Source organism: Pleurodeles waltl, chromosome 3_1 (assembly GCF_031143425.1).
Source record: "Pleurodeles waltl isolate 20211129_DDA chromosome 3_1, aPleWal1.hap1.20221129, whole genome shotgun sequence".
Lineage (NCBI taxonomy): Eukaryota > Metazoa > Chordata > Amphibia > Caudata > Salamandridae > Pleurodeles > Pleurodeles waltl.
In genome coordinates, this window is record NC_090440.1 from 1,920,865,916 (window position 1) to 1,920,879,745 (window position 13,830).

The 13,830-nt window shown below is 46.0% G+C and overlaps 1 protein-coding gene across 1 annotated transcript in view; it reads left to right on the forward strand.

The window, feature by feature from the left end:
• HIC1 (HIC ZBTB transcriptional repressor 1) overlaps positions 1 to 10,936 on the forward strand; it is a 73,374-nt gene extending 62,438 nt beyond the window's left edge. The window contains exon 2 of the mRNA XM_069226150.1: positions 3,853 to 10,936. Coding sequence (XP_069082251.1) covers positions 3,853 to 5,804 — 1,952 coding nt within the window. The 3' untranslated portion in view covers positions 5,805 to 10,936. The remainder of the gene's footprint in view (positions 1 to 3,852) is intronic.
• Positions 10,937 to 13,830: the final 2,894 nt, after the last annotated feature.

The window sequence follows — 13,830 nt, forward strand, 5'->3', positions numbered from 1 at the left end:
ATCCGTCAAGTAGCGACCGAGAAAAGGGGGGTAAATAAACAGTGCGTTTCCCATTATAATTGCCATAGGGGTTTTGAACATGACTACAACCCGAACTGCTGGAACTGCACCAAATTTAGCAGAAAGGTAGCTTTTGGTCCAGAAAGAAGCCTTTTTGTTGTTTGGTGTAAAGCTGTTCAGTAGTTTTCGAGATATTAAAAGAGATCTGCAGAGCTCTGATTGGCTGCCAACACTGTAAAAAGGAAGTGTTGGCAACCAGCTTGGGGCTCGGCTTCAGAAAAAAAGATTTAAAAAAACAAGGAAAGGGGCCAGGGTAGGGACACCCTGACCCCTTACCTCTGATGCTGGTGACACACAGGGTCCCTGCCAGGGCAAAAAAACACTTTTAAAAAAACAAATTGCCACGAATTTGAGTCAACTTTGCAGTAAAAGGTAATAAATAAATAAAAACAAGCGCGGTCCCCCATGCTTGTTTTGGAAAATGTCCCCAGGTGGGCCAGGTCACAGAGGCTTTATTTAAAAAATATAGGGGGGCGCATGGGCACCTCTCCTCAGGCTGTTGGAGCCCCTGGAACCACCACCTCCCCTTTATTAAATAATTATGCAGGGGGCTGAAATAATTTGATAAAGGGGGTCAGTTGTGCACCCTGTGCCCTAGGAAACACAAACTCCCCCAGGTCAATTGATTACAAGTAAGGGGGCTGAAACTAATTGTATTGGGCCCCGGGGGAGGGGCCCCCCTTCTCCCCCAAAAAATATGATAAGGCCGGGCCCTGGGGGATGGGGTCCCCTTGACCGAAATCGGCCCTTGGAAAGGGGGGCCGCATGGCCCTCCTCCCCCAGTTAATAGTGGTGGGCTCCAGAGGATGGGGTCCCTGGAAGAAAATGGGCTGGGGGAGTGGGTTCCCCTCCTGCACACTGGCCATTAACCCAAAGAGGTAGCACTTACTAACTAACCAGAAGAACGTACTCCAGTTGGATAGACATTTTGTGCAAAACTGTGGACTTTTGTTGGATATACAAGCAGGTGAGCTTCCGTTCTGGCCATGATGCTCATTTTACAGAAGTTAAACCTCAACAGGAAACTCTTACAAAAATAAATGTCGCATGTGCCTTAGTTGAAGCTCCACTTCTGGAAAGGACAAATGATCCTAACTCCTAGGCTTAGCAAAGGCAAAACAAATGTGTTTACACTGTGATTCTAAATTGAAAAACTATCGGAAATCCTTTGTGGAGGGGAATGCATCTTTCATCTATTGGAGCACAATCAGGCACTCTCACACCTACTTTCACACCCACATAGCCCCTCTCACACCCACTCTGACACCTGGACAGACACTCTCACACCAAGAGACACCCTCTCATAGCTATTCTCATACCCAGAGAGAAGCCCTGCGGCCAACCTTTGCTGGTTGGGTGGTTAGGGGGGTTGTCCGACAGATTTGGCTGCAGGACAGGCCCTGCAGCCAACCCCGCCATGCAACACTGAAGGCCGTGTGTGGCTTGGATTTGGGTGGTTATAGTGGGTTTATTGGTTATAGGGGGTTGGCGAGAGGACCTGGCCTAAGGCCCGTGCACAACACTGGTTGGAATAATGTATAGTAATGAAAATTACTTTACGTAAAAAAAAACATGGAAATTCACTGAAAAAACACAAAGGTTACAGGGACAATATAGTTAGGAAACAGAATTTTTTTTTAAACATAGAAATTTACTGACAAAAACAAAGGTTACAGGGATGTTATAGGTTCTGAATTTACTCGCACAGAACCTTTGAATTCAGCAGTTATAGTTAAAAAATTTCTAGCAATGATAACTCACACACCCTCCATGCGCTTCTAATTATCCCAGATATTACAGCACTCATGACAACTTCTATAATGCCACAAAAAATATAAATGAAAAATTAGCAGTCAAATTATTGAAGAAGAAACTGTGCACAGCGGAGGCATGTGTTATAGTTACTTGAAATAATAACTATAAATGCTGAATTTCTATGGTTTCGTGCAAGTAAATTCAGAAGCTAACTATAATGTCCCTGTGACCTTTGTTTTTTCAGTGACTATATATATATATATATATATATATATACGCACACTCACACAGGGACATTATAGTCATAGGGACATTACTGTTAGGTTCACCTTTTACGCACACAAAACCAAAGAAATTCAGCAGTTATAGTTATAGTCATACTTATGTTAAGAAACTATAACTCGTGGCCTAAAGTTACTTTACGGTACAAGTCAAGTTTCTTTAGATGAGTATAACTACAGCTGCTGAATTTCTATGGTTTTGTGTGTATAAAACATGAACCTAAATATAACATTCCCATGGGAGTCAATTCACCAAAATGCCAGGGGTAGCAGAAGTGACATCACGTGCCCTTTGACCTCCACTTTCACTCACACACATATACTGACACATGCATACAAATTCACACTTACACACACACTCTCTCACATAAGCACACTCTCGTCTGCAAGCAGGCACACAACATACATTTACCTTAGCTGCCATGGGAGGGCACATTCACATTTTTACTATACTAATAGTGAATAATTTTTTATTATTCACTATTAGTGTAATAAAAGCTTCAGAGAAAATAAACAGAGCGGAGCCCCAACCAACGTCCATAAGGACGAGCTGCCACTGTGGTCCTTGCATTGAATTTGCCACTTCTGAAGCGAGGGGTCCCAAATGCAGTGTCAGGGGTCGCAAAGAGCAAGTAAGGGGTCCCAGCTGTGATACCCTGGCGACCCCTAAATGACATCCTTGAACATTCCTGTTACTTGGTTTTTTTTTCAGTGAATTTCTATGTTTACCCAAGCCCATGAAGTACACGACCTTTACCCGTGACAGTGGGGGTTGGTGTGTAAATGGGTGTATTTTTTTTTACATCAGATTTCGGATCCGAGGATCCATCCCGGATTTACACTGGGGGGTGCACACACAGCCCCACTGTGGAACTGCAGATTGGGCAAAAAAAAAATTGGACATTCAGGGGACCCTCAAAGACTGATAGAAAAGTGAGCTAAGCTTGCTTAAAATGTAGCATAGGAGGGTGGCATTTCATAGGCCAGAAACCACACTCCAGAATGCCTAACCTCTAAAAGTAGAGGGCAGAGATTTGGGCAGAATCGGTGGCCAGACTCACAGGACCCAGCCATTCCATTCTGTCCTTTCGCAAATCAACCAAGCTTGAAAAAAATAAGACAGAGATCCAAGTTGAGCTTTGTAAACCAACACCTCTAACCTAAGTGTGACCGGATGGAGCTTAAATATTTGAATCTAAAGTAAAAAGGCTCCTCTCAGTATTTGAACACCCGAACCAAACACCTTAGAAGCCAGGGCATATGGTACTTAACCTTATTTCATCTACCTTTAGTATAAGTTAGTGGGCTGAAAATCTTTACTCAGAAGGAGCTGTGATAGAACCAAAGATCTTCGGGTTTAGGAAAGCGTTGAGGAAAGACCACCTCAATCCTTGGCAGCATGGAGTCACCATGCCATCTGCCAAGGACTGAAGGGGTTTGTCCCTAAAACCCTGTCACTGGGCTAGTTCATCAAAGACATAACTGAATTAAACAAGTTGACAACCTTTTGCTTGTTAGTACTTACATACAATCCTGCACCAGATGTTTAATAATTCGTGTTAAATCCATTTCATTTAAATTGCTTCATTCATGGCCTGCTCCCTCTTTTCTCTGTGTGAAGAAGCTTGTACTATCTATCTAATTTGGGAACAGATCAAAGAGAAATTGAAGGTTCTGGGCATCAGTGATAGTGTGTGATTTTTAACAGGATCTTTGCCCTTGCCTTCTCCTAACAACGTGTCTGTCTCCCTTACAGGTGGACAACTGAATGGGATGCTGGATACCATGGAGGTTCCAAGCCACGCCCGGCAACTTCTCCTCCAACTGAACAGTCAACGGACTAAAGGGTTTCTGTGTGATGTGATTATCGTGGTACAGAACGCTCTCTTTAGGGCTCACAAAAACATCCTGGCAGCTAGTAGCGTCTACTTGAAATCTTTGGTGGTGCACGACAATCTGATCAACTTGGACCACGAGATGGTGAGTCCAGGCATCTTTCGCATTATCCTGGACTTCATCTACACGGGGAGGCTAACGGACATGGAACCAGCAACCGAGCAGAGCTTTGGGGCAGTCTTGGCAGCTGCCAGCTACCTCCAGATCTCTGACCTTGTATCCTTGTGCAAGAAGAAAATCAAAAGGAGTAACAAATACTGTCACATAAGGACTGCTGGCTACTCTGCCTATGGGAAGCTGGGCAGGGGCTTCAGGGCTGCCACCCCAGTCATCCAGTCTTGCTTCTCATCTACCCCAAGGGCAGTCGAAATGCCACCAGTGGAGTCCGTAAATGCCCCCAACACCCACTGCGGAGAGCTATATGCCTCAATGTCTCAGGCGAGCCAGATGTACCCGCATGGACTGTGCCCTCCAGAAAGACACTGCTCCCCTCTGTGTGGGCTGGACCTCTCCAAGAAAAGCCCCAATGGACCTTCCTCCCAGCACCACCCAGATGGACTTCATCCTGGGGAAGCCAGGGACCCCCCTATGCCTACAAGGCATGACAGTCCCCCCATCAGTGCTTCTTTGATGGTCAATCACCACAGCACCTCCTACAAGGATTCCTTCCAAAAAACAGACAACAATGAGCCATCAAATCACCAACCAGAGCCATTCCGGAGCAGCACACCCCCAGAACCCCCTTCTCGGACCGAGAGCCAAGACCTCTTTTATCGTTGGATGAAGCACGAACCCCTGAGTAACTACATAGAGGAATGTGAGCGGGAGAAAGAACTTGAGAGAGAAAGGGAGGAGAAGGCTGATGGCTCCCCCATCTCACAGCAAGCCAGGTACCCGAGTATTGGGAGCAATGATCCAGATGATGATAAGAGCACCAGTGAAGAGACTGGCAGCAGCGAAGACCCCTCCCCTTCCTCTAACATGGAGAGATACCACTGCAACCACCTGGGCTATGAGCCAGAAACATTTGAGGACAACCTGTATGTATGTATACCCTGTGGAAAAGGGTTTCCTAGCTCTGAGCTGCTCAATGCACATGTGGAGGCTCACAACGAGGAGGACCTATACCACAAGGACAGTTCAGACCCGGCCACTCCATTCCTGGACAAGTCCGGACAGAACCTAGGGGATATAATAAGACCATACAGATGTGCGTCTTGTGACAAGTCCTACAAAGATCCAGCCACCCTCAGGCAGCATGAAAAGACCCACTGGCTGACCAGGCCTTACCCATGCAACATCTGCGGCAAGAAGTTTACCCAGAGGGGAACCATGACCAGGCACATGAGGAGCCACCTGGGTCTCAAGCCCTTTGCCTGCGATGCCTGTGGCATGAGGTTCACCCGTCAGTACAGGCTGACGGAGCACATGCGAATCCACTCTGGAGAGAAACCGTATGAGTGCCAGGTATGCGGGGGGAAATTTGCCCAACAAAGGAACCTCATCAGCCACATGAAGATGCATACCACTGGCCCAGATGGCAAGCCCAAGTTGGACTTCCCAGAGAGCGTCTATGCCATGGCGAAGTTCACTGCCGACCACCTAGGCTTCAAACAGGACAAGGCTGCTGAGATCTTTTCCCATACCTCACACTTCCTGAATGACCCCAAAACCATTGAGAGTCTCTACCCCCTGGCGAAGTTCACAGCTGACCATCTAAGCTTCAGCCAGGAGAAGGCTGCTGAGGTCCTAAGCCAGAGCTCCCATCTCAACAGCGACAATCGGATCATTGAGAGGTTCTCACCACCCTAAGAGGCAACCCCAATCCCTAAACCCTAAAACTCACCTGACTCAAAGCCTTTGCTGGAGGAGAGCTTCCAAACTCAAAAACTCCTACGTGAAAAAAACATTTACAAGGTGGTTAACTATTTCAGCATTTCCAGCTGAATGGTTAACTGCTGCAGGAGCCAAAATGTGCCGAGGGTCACCTTAACCTGTGTATTTTTTACATTTCCGAGAGGAGAGCACTGCCCAGATTGCACTTTGAGTGTGGAGTCCAGACACGCACACACAAAAAGGAGTGAGTTGCATTAATACATGAACCCCTTTTGTTCCCCATCGAGGGAATGGTTACAGACTTTCCAGTGCCTCAGATAGCTAAGACCAAAGAAAAGACAGCTGATAAACAAGTCTCCATTTTGCCTTAAACATGTGAATTTTTTTAGCTATTTCCCAAAACCCGTCCTTTGACTCTATATTCTGGATAGCTTCCCATGTGCCGGTGTGGCACATTCTCTGCAAGCTGCTGGCTGGACATTCTGTCCACATGTGAGTGCAAATGTCTAAAACACATACGCTAATGCTACATCAGGGTGCTTGCTGTTTTTGTTGGGGTAAAAAGGGAGCTATGAGGTGAGCTACCAGGGGGCAAGAGGTTAAGTCCTAGGCGTCAGAGAGACCATCCCATGGTATAATAAGTTGTGTTCCTGAAGTTTGCAGAGACTTTGAGGAGGATCATTACATTAGGGACATCTGATATCTCCATTGAAAAGTATGAGGTCAGGTGCGGCCAATCACATATCATTAGATTATGAGACCACAAGTAAGGGGCACCACTGAAGTGGTAGCTGACATTCCTCGGATGAGGGAGGAGAGAAGTGGGGCTGGGAGAACTGGGGCTATACATTAATCGGAAGGGAGCCCCCTGAGGAGAGGACTATAACACTTCCAGGAGAGACAATATCCCGGACACAGAGGAGCATTGTTGAGAGAGGTCGGGATATCCCTGGATTTAGGAAGACATTGCTGAATGGTGCAGATAATATCTCATAAATAGGTGTTTGAAGCTCTGTACTAAAATGACAAATACAAAACGACAGGTGACAATGACTGACTTGAGAAATGCCCTTTAATGTGGTGAGATGTGATATTTGAGAGCTCTTTCCACTGGGCACATGGGCATCACAGGAAAGCAGGGTGATTCAGTCCTGTCAGCGACTATGGGGGTGGTCACTGGGTGAAAGGAGATATCTCTAGCGTGATAGATAAAGTACCATGGGGTCTGAAGGGTTTGTTTTTAGATGAAGGGGGCATCACTAGACAGTAGGGTGATGCCATATTTGAGTGAGTTGGGTGCCACCCGAGCAAGGGGATATCCCAGAGTCCCAAGATGATAAGCAACTGGTGGGACACGGTACTCTCCATACATCCAGAACTTTTCACGGTCAGCGTCGTTTACTGGGCATTTGTAAATCATTTAAAGAGTACAAACTCTTCAGGGTTGCCTCTTACCATATTTGATCCTGTCCCGGTGGCCTTGCGCTGTCAGATCAGCCTCTGCCGCCCATTATCAGTCGTTTGTTCTCTCTCACTGCCTGTCCATTCTCTATAGGACGTGCATCCTCTGTTCCAAGGCAGAACACCTCTGTGTCAATATTATTACCTTGTGTTTTTATGTAGTTTCATGCTGCTGTTTCAAAACTCAGCTGTAACAGTTGTTGGTTACTGTTACCCAATGTAATGGTACTCACTTTATCGACCTTGGAAGGCTGAGCCAGGGCAAGTGTTGAACTGTCCTGCTGGCTGAATAGGAGCAGAGTCATTAACACCCCAGGGATAAAAAAAAAAAAAAGCCCAAAGCCTATCTGTGCAAAGACCCCTTTCCCCACTTATATTTAGCACCCATTTTACAGCCTGTGGCAAAACATCTGGAATAATGCATACCCATAGATCTAAGTTTGTTTTGCAGACTCTACCATAATTTGCAACTGTTTTGCCCTGGTGCTAGAGCTTAAATGGGCACAAAATCCAAAGTAGGTTATGGCAGCAGGGTCTCAGGGTGGGGTTTAACCTTCGGCGCTGAGCGCCAGAAATCTCGGCTGCAACTATCACTGGTTCAAAACATAAGGGTCCTAGGCAAGATGCTGAGATAGGGCTTGTGCTTCTGAGCATGTCCACAGGTGGCGTGTATTTTCCCAGAAACCAGAAGAAACAAGCATTTGCAATGCAATAGGTCTTACATTTGCTTGAGTTAGAGCTATTGGCATTGTAAATTCATGACTGGACTTTTCTTGCCACATAAATGGTCAACACTGTCTCATAATTTTGTCTTTTCCTGCCATATAATTCCACTGGCCCTGCATATAACTAAAGCACTTTCATTTACCTGTTCCCTCTATCTGCAGCAAAAAGTGAAAATGTTGCCATTTAACACCCTAATTTAGATCTGCCATGCTAATTTCAATAGAATACCACTTTCACCACTCCACCATCAGAGTTGCTGGCTGGCTAACACAATTCCCCCAAAAAATGACACAAGACAGCCACAGGGGAGAAATAAACTAGAAGGGTCACCCAACATATCAAGAGTGTGCAGGCAGTCATAATGTAATAAGGAGTTTAAATTGGCCTGAATTATGTTCATAATTGTAATAAGGAGAGATTATGAAAACATATACAATTATCATTTAAAGCTTTATCAGAAATGAATGTTTCGCATTAGACTGTAATGCTCAAAACAGCCCCTAGAGGGCACCATATCAAAAACATAATTAGTTAGAAACATGGTCATGTAACCATATTGTTAGCCCCTAGAGGGCATAACCACACAAAAAGAAAATGGCATAAATAATACAAAAAGAAAATGGCAATACTTAATGCAGAGTAACCATATATCTAGCCTCTAGAGGGCAGGGTGCATTACATATTTTCTGGGGTAGCAGGCCTATAGCAAAGATATTACAAACAAGGCCCTTAAAACACAAGCTATTCCTAGATGTAAAACAAAAGTTCCAGCCATGCAAATGCTTAAAAAGACACTAATGGTGGGAAGGGTTATTATTTTGAGGTCCCCACTACCCTAGACAGAAAGAGTGTGTTGTGCTGAACATTTTGGTGGTGGTCTCATTATCCTAGGACCACCACAGGCTGAGTTATGGACATAAATGTTTGGTAAAAATAATGCCTTGCAAAGCATCATGGGGCAAGTTTCCCGAGTGCAGTGAATATTGTAGTATCGGCTCTCCCTCTGTGCCGGGAGAGCTGCTTTCGCTTTGAGTATTTCTGTTTTATGTAAAGAATTAACCAATTTCAAGTGTTTTAAGTAGAGAACCACAAGAAATTACTCTGATGAGGTAACTATGAACAATGTTACGAGTGCTTCCAGACTGCCAATTAAGTTTACACTGTTGTGCCTCTTTGCATTGTGAGCACCATGGCCGCCATGCAGCACGAAGGGGAGAGACAAAAAAAATAGTTTGCCCACACTAAAGTATATCGGCAATCTTTCAGTAATCCATGTAACAAGGGCAGTCTGCAAGGCGTGACAAAAACAAGCCTCAAGGCTGGAGAAACGTAAAGCATTTACCAATGACATAAAGTGAGTTTTTTAAACGCAAGCCCATGAACAAGTGAAAGTGATGGGCGTGGTTAAAAGCCCACAATATTTACAACAGGTCAGAGCGCTTGCACGCTTGACCTAAAAAGGGCTCCATCTGCCTTTCGGCTAGGTATGCACTATAGAAATACTACATATATATATATATGAATATATATATATATATATATATATATATATATATATATATATATATATATATATATACACATTTACACAATACTTATAGGGTACATGTCCTGGAGTTTTTAAAATAGGCAACTTCAGCTGCCTTAGACGGATATGTGCTAAGATGCAGAAGACATGGCATTTTTCTAAGTCCTATGCCAGAGGTTTGCTGCGGTGGGGTAGAGCCATGCTGCACGTGGACGTGTTGACACGCTTGCTGGACGTGGTGACACGCATGTGGCACATCACGACACACTTGTCACTCTACAGCAATGCTTTAAACGGACATGTGCCGTCAGCTATTGAGTACCTGCACTTTAGTTCTCAGCACTGCTGCGATACTTAAAATGGAAGAGTGCTGGCTTTTCTCAGGAGCAATGAGGTGCTCTGGGACTGTGGGTACAGGCACTTCTGTATTTCCATTTCAAGCACTGAGACACAGATGCACGTGATAAGGCAAACATGAGCTAGCTGCACCCTAGCATAATCAAAGACCCTTTCTTCCCCTTATAAGCCCTGGCAATGATTTAACCAGCACTACACCGCCAGCACGGATTACACTGCCAACAAGAACATTTGAGGCCTATTTTAAAACTTCCATTTTTGCCCAGGGTCCAATAAACTCTCCTTGTTATTAGATGTAGTATAAAGTGGACGTGAAACGCACATTTCCAAAACAGAAATAAAAACTGCCCATTATTACCTTATGTATAAAACACATTTTAAAAACAGCTAGTTAGGCTTCAAAATGTCACGCATTCATTGTTTAGCCACTACTAGGTTTGCAACCCACCCCAAGATAAATGTCAGATTTGTAAGAAGAGCTTATGAACGAGAACGACCGAGGGCCTAATGTGTAAAGTTTCTACACGTGCTTAGCTTCCCTCACAGGGACAGCAGTTCTACACTGATTACCGCTACCTCACTGCTCTACATTTTGTATTACAATGTCGCCTTGTTTCACCAATCTGATTTCAGTATTTAGACCGCTGTGCCGATGATAAGTGTATACTGCTTGCAGCACAGGTACTTTCTACCTTGGCTCTGTGTTGTATCACCTTGCTAGCAGGGTAGCGCCGGGAAGCCCCGTTTCCGGGTCAGTTATGCGCTTTATAAATCTTTATAACATGAGATACCATACTGCAGGTGCCTCAGAAACTTCCTAAACGGAGGTATGTAGACTTGCCCGCAGAGAACAGGTCACTTAGAATACCGGACATGGTGCCCACCTTGGTGGCCACCTTTCCCGTGAGACTAGTAATCCCCTTTCCTTCGCTCACGTTTTTTTATGTCATGACTGGCAGTGCTCAAGCAGCCGAAAGGCGACACCTAGTGATTTAGAAAAATCTCTCAATAAATAAAGGGGAAGAACTGTTTACAATGTCCTTGTCCTAGATTCATGGAAGTTCAAATGAAAGCTGTGTTTTGTTTGGAACAGCAAATCGTGAAACCCCGTGTTTTCACATCTATTTGTAGAGACTGGATGAGTCTCCCCTCTGACCCCTGCACGTAACAAACAGAGTACTCCACTGTGACTTTTCAGCCAAGCATAAATGACACAAGTAGACAACATACATTGTACATGCTAACCCCCCCAACCCCCCCGGCTGCTCGTGGGGCGTCCATCAACAGAACCCTGAACCTTCGCTGTTTAACACCTGACAGCAGCCAATTCACTTCGATTCCCAAAAGCGCTTTTCATTTCCTATTCAAGTTACCAGGTGACACCACCCCATCCAGAAAATTGATTTTCACGCCTGGTTATTAACTCACTTTTGTATTCAGGTATGTTAGCTCAATTGAGTTCGGACTGCAATTTCCACGATGCATTAGGTAGTCAAATGCGCGCTAATTGCGTGCTTATGGCGAGGCCGTGGAATCATATGGTAAGGGTGACTTTAAATGTGATGTGTTCACTGCCCTCAGAAAGCTTTCCTTATTTTATACGCATTCCTGTGTTTCTAATACGCCCTGGAACACGAATAGCAATTCCAAGACTAATTGTGATGGTTTTTCCGGGTGATGTAGTGTTTTTTTTCCGCTGGCGAGATATCAGTGATTCAGGGAAGACAAAATAATTCAAACGTGTCTTTCCTAGACACCCCAACCCCACAAATGCCCCCTCAATCTGGTTTCTCTTTTCCAACTTGACTGTCACTCCACCTTAGCGCCTCGAGGTGAACTCATGGTGGCATAAAACGCTACACAGATATGCAGCAGTTTTCCATTTCAAGGCGAAGGGACACTGGCTCAAGCTGAGGGAGATTTGGCCTAGGAGTGAGGCGCACCTCCCTCCTTCAAGCCTTAGGAGCAGCAGGCCCTGTCCAGAGCCCTAAAAAGCATTTGCCGTAAAAAGGAGCCAGCAGTGTTAGCATAGACTTTGCATAAAGGCACGCGCTGTTGACATTTCTGCGCGTGGGCCAGTTGTGACTCTTTTGACTGTCTTCAGAATAGGAGAGAATCAGCGCGTTATTGTGATTGTTCATTTGCCCATGTGTACCTGGTGCACCACGTGCAGGTCTGGGAATCGAAGATACAAGGCGGATAATAAGGGGGTGCCGCCGATTCATCGTGTGCAGACCTGGGGAGACAGGATGCAAGAAGGAGATTCACAGTGTGTTTCTGCAGCATAACTCACATGCAGGCTCGGAAAGAGAAGAAACAAGGGATGAATCAGGAAGTGAATAGATGCTGCTAGGCAGATGATCAGGGGGTGTGTCCGATGCATCAGGTGCACCCGTGGGAACAGTATACAAGTCAGGTGATCGCGGAGTGTGCCCGATGCATCAAGTGCAAACCTGGGAATAGGTGCTGCTAGGCAGATGGTCAGGGAGTGTGCCTGATGCATCAGGGGCATCCGTGGGAACAGTATACAAGGCAGATGATCAGGAAGTGTGCCCGATGCATCAATGCGAAACCTGGGAATAGATGCTGCTAGGCAGATGGTCAGGGAGTGTGCCCGGTGCATCAGATGCATCCGTGGGAACAGTATACAAGGCAGATGATCAGGAAGTGTGCCAGATGCATCAAGTGCAAACCTGGGAATAGATGCTGCTAGGCAGATGGTCAGGGAGTGTGCCTGATGCATCAGGGGCATCCGTGGGAACAGTATACAAGGCAGATGGTCAGGGAGTGTGCCCGGTGCATCAGATGCATCCGTGGGAACAGTATACAAGGCAGATGATCAGGAAGTGTGCCAGATGCATCAAGTGCAAACCTGGGAATAGATGCTGCTAGGCAGATGGTCAGGGATTGTGCCTGATGCACCAAGTGCAGCTCTGGGAACAGAGTATACACGGCAGATGAACAGGAAGTGTGCCCAATGCATCTAGGGGAAACCTTGGAATAGATGCTGCTAGGCAGATGATCGGGGAATGTGCCGGATGCATCAGGTGCCGTGCAGCTCTTGTAACAGTATACAAGGCAGATGATCAGGGAGGTTGCTAGATGCATCAGGCGCAGCTCTGGGAGCAGAGTATAGAAAGCAGATGATCGGGGAGTGAGCCAGATGCATCAGGTGCAGCCCTGGGAAGAGTATACAAGGCAGATGATCAGAGTGTGTGCCCAATGCATCAGGTGCAGTCCTGGGAACAGAACGTACAAGGCAGATGATCAGGGAGTGTGCCAGATGCATCAGGTGCAGCTCTGGGAACAGAGTATACAAGGCAGATGATCAGGGAGTGTGTCAGATGCATCAGGTGCAGCTCTGGGAACAGAGTATACAAGGCAGATGATCGGGGAGTGTGCCAGATACGTCAGGTGCAGCTCTAGGAACAGAGTATACAAGGCACATTATCAGGGAGTGTGCCAGATGCATCAGGTGCAGCCCTGGGAAGAGTATGTAGGGCAGATGATCAGGGAGTGTGTCAGATGCATCAGGTACAGCTCTGGGAACAGAGTATACAAGGCAGGTGATCGGGGAGTGTGTCAGATGCGTCAGGTGCAGCCCTAGGAACAGAGTATACAAGGCAAATGATCAGGGAGTGTGCCAGATGCATCAGGTGCAGCCCTGGGAAGAGTATATAAGGCAGATGATCAGGGAGTGTGTCAGATGCATCAGGTACAGCTCTGGGAACAGAGTATACAAGGCAGGTGATCGGGGAGTGTGTGTGTCAGATGCATCAGGTGCAGCTCTGGGAACAGTGTATACAAGGAAGGTGATCGGGGAGTGTGTCAGATGCGTCAGGTGCAGCCCTAGGAACAGAGTATACAAGGCAGATGATCAGGGAGTGTGCCAGATGCATCAGGTGCAGCCCTGGGAAGAGTATATAAGGC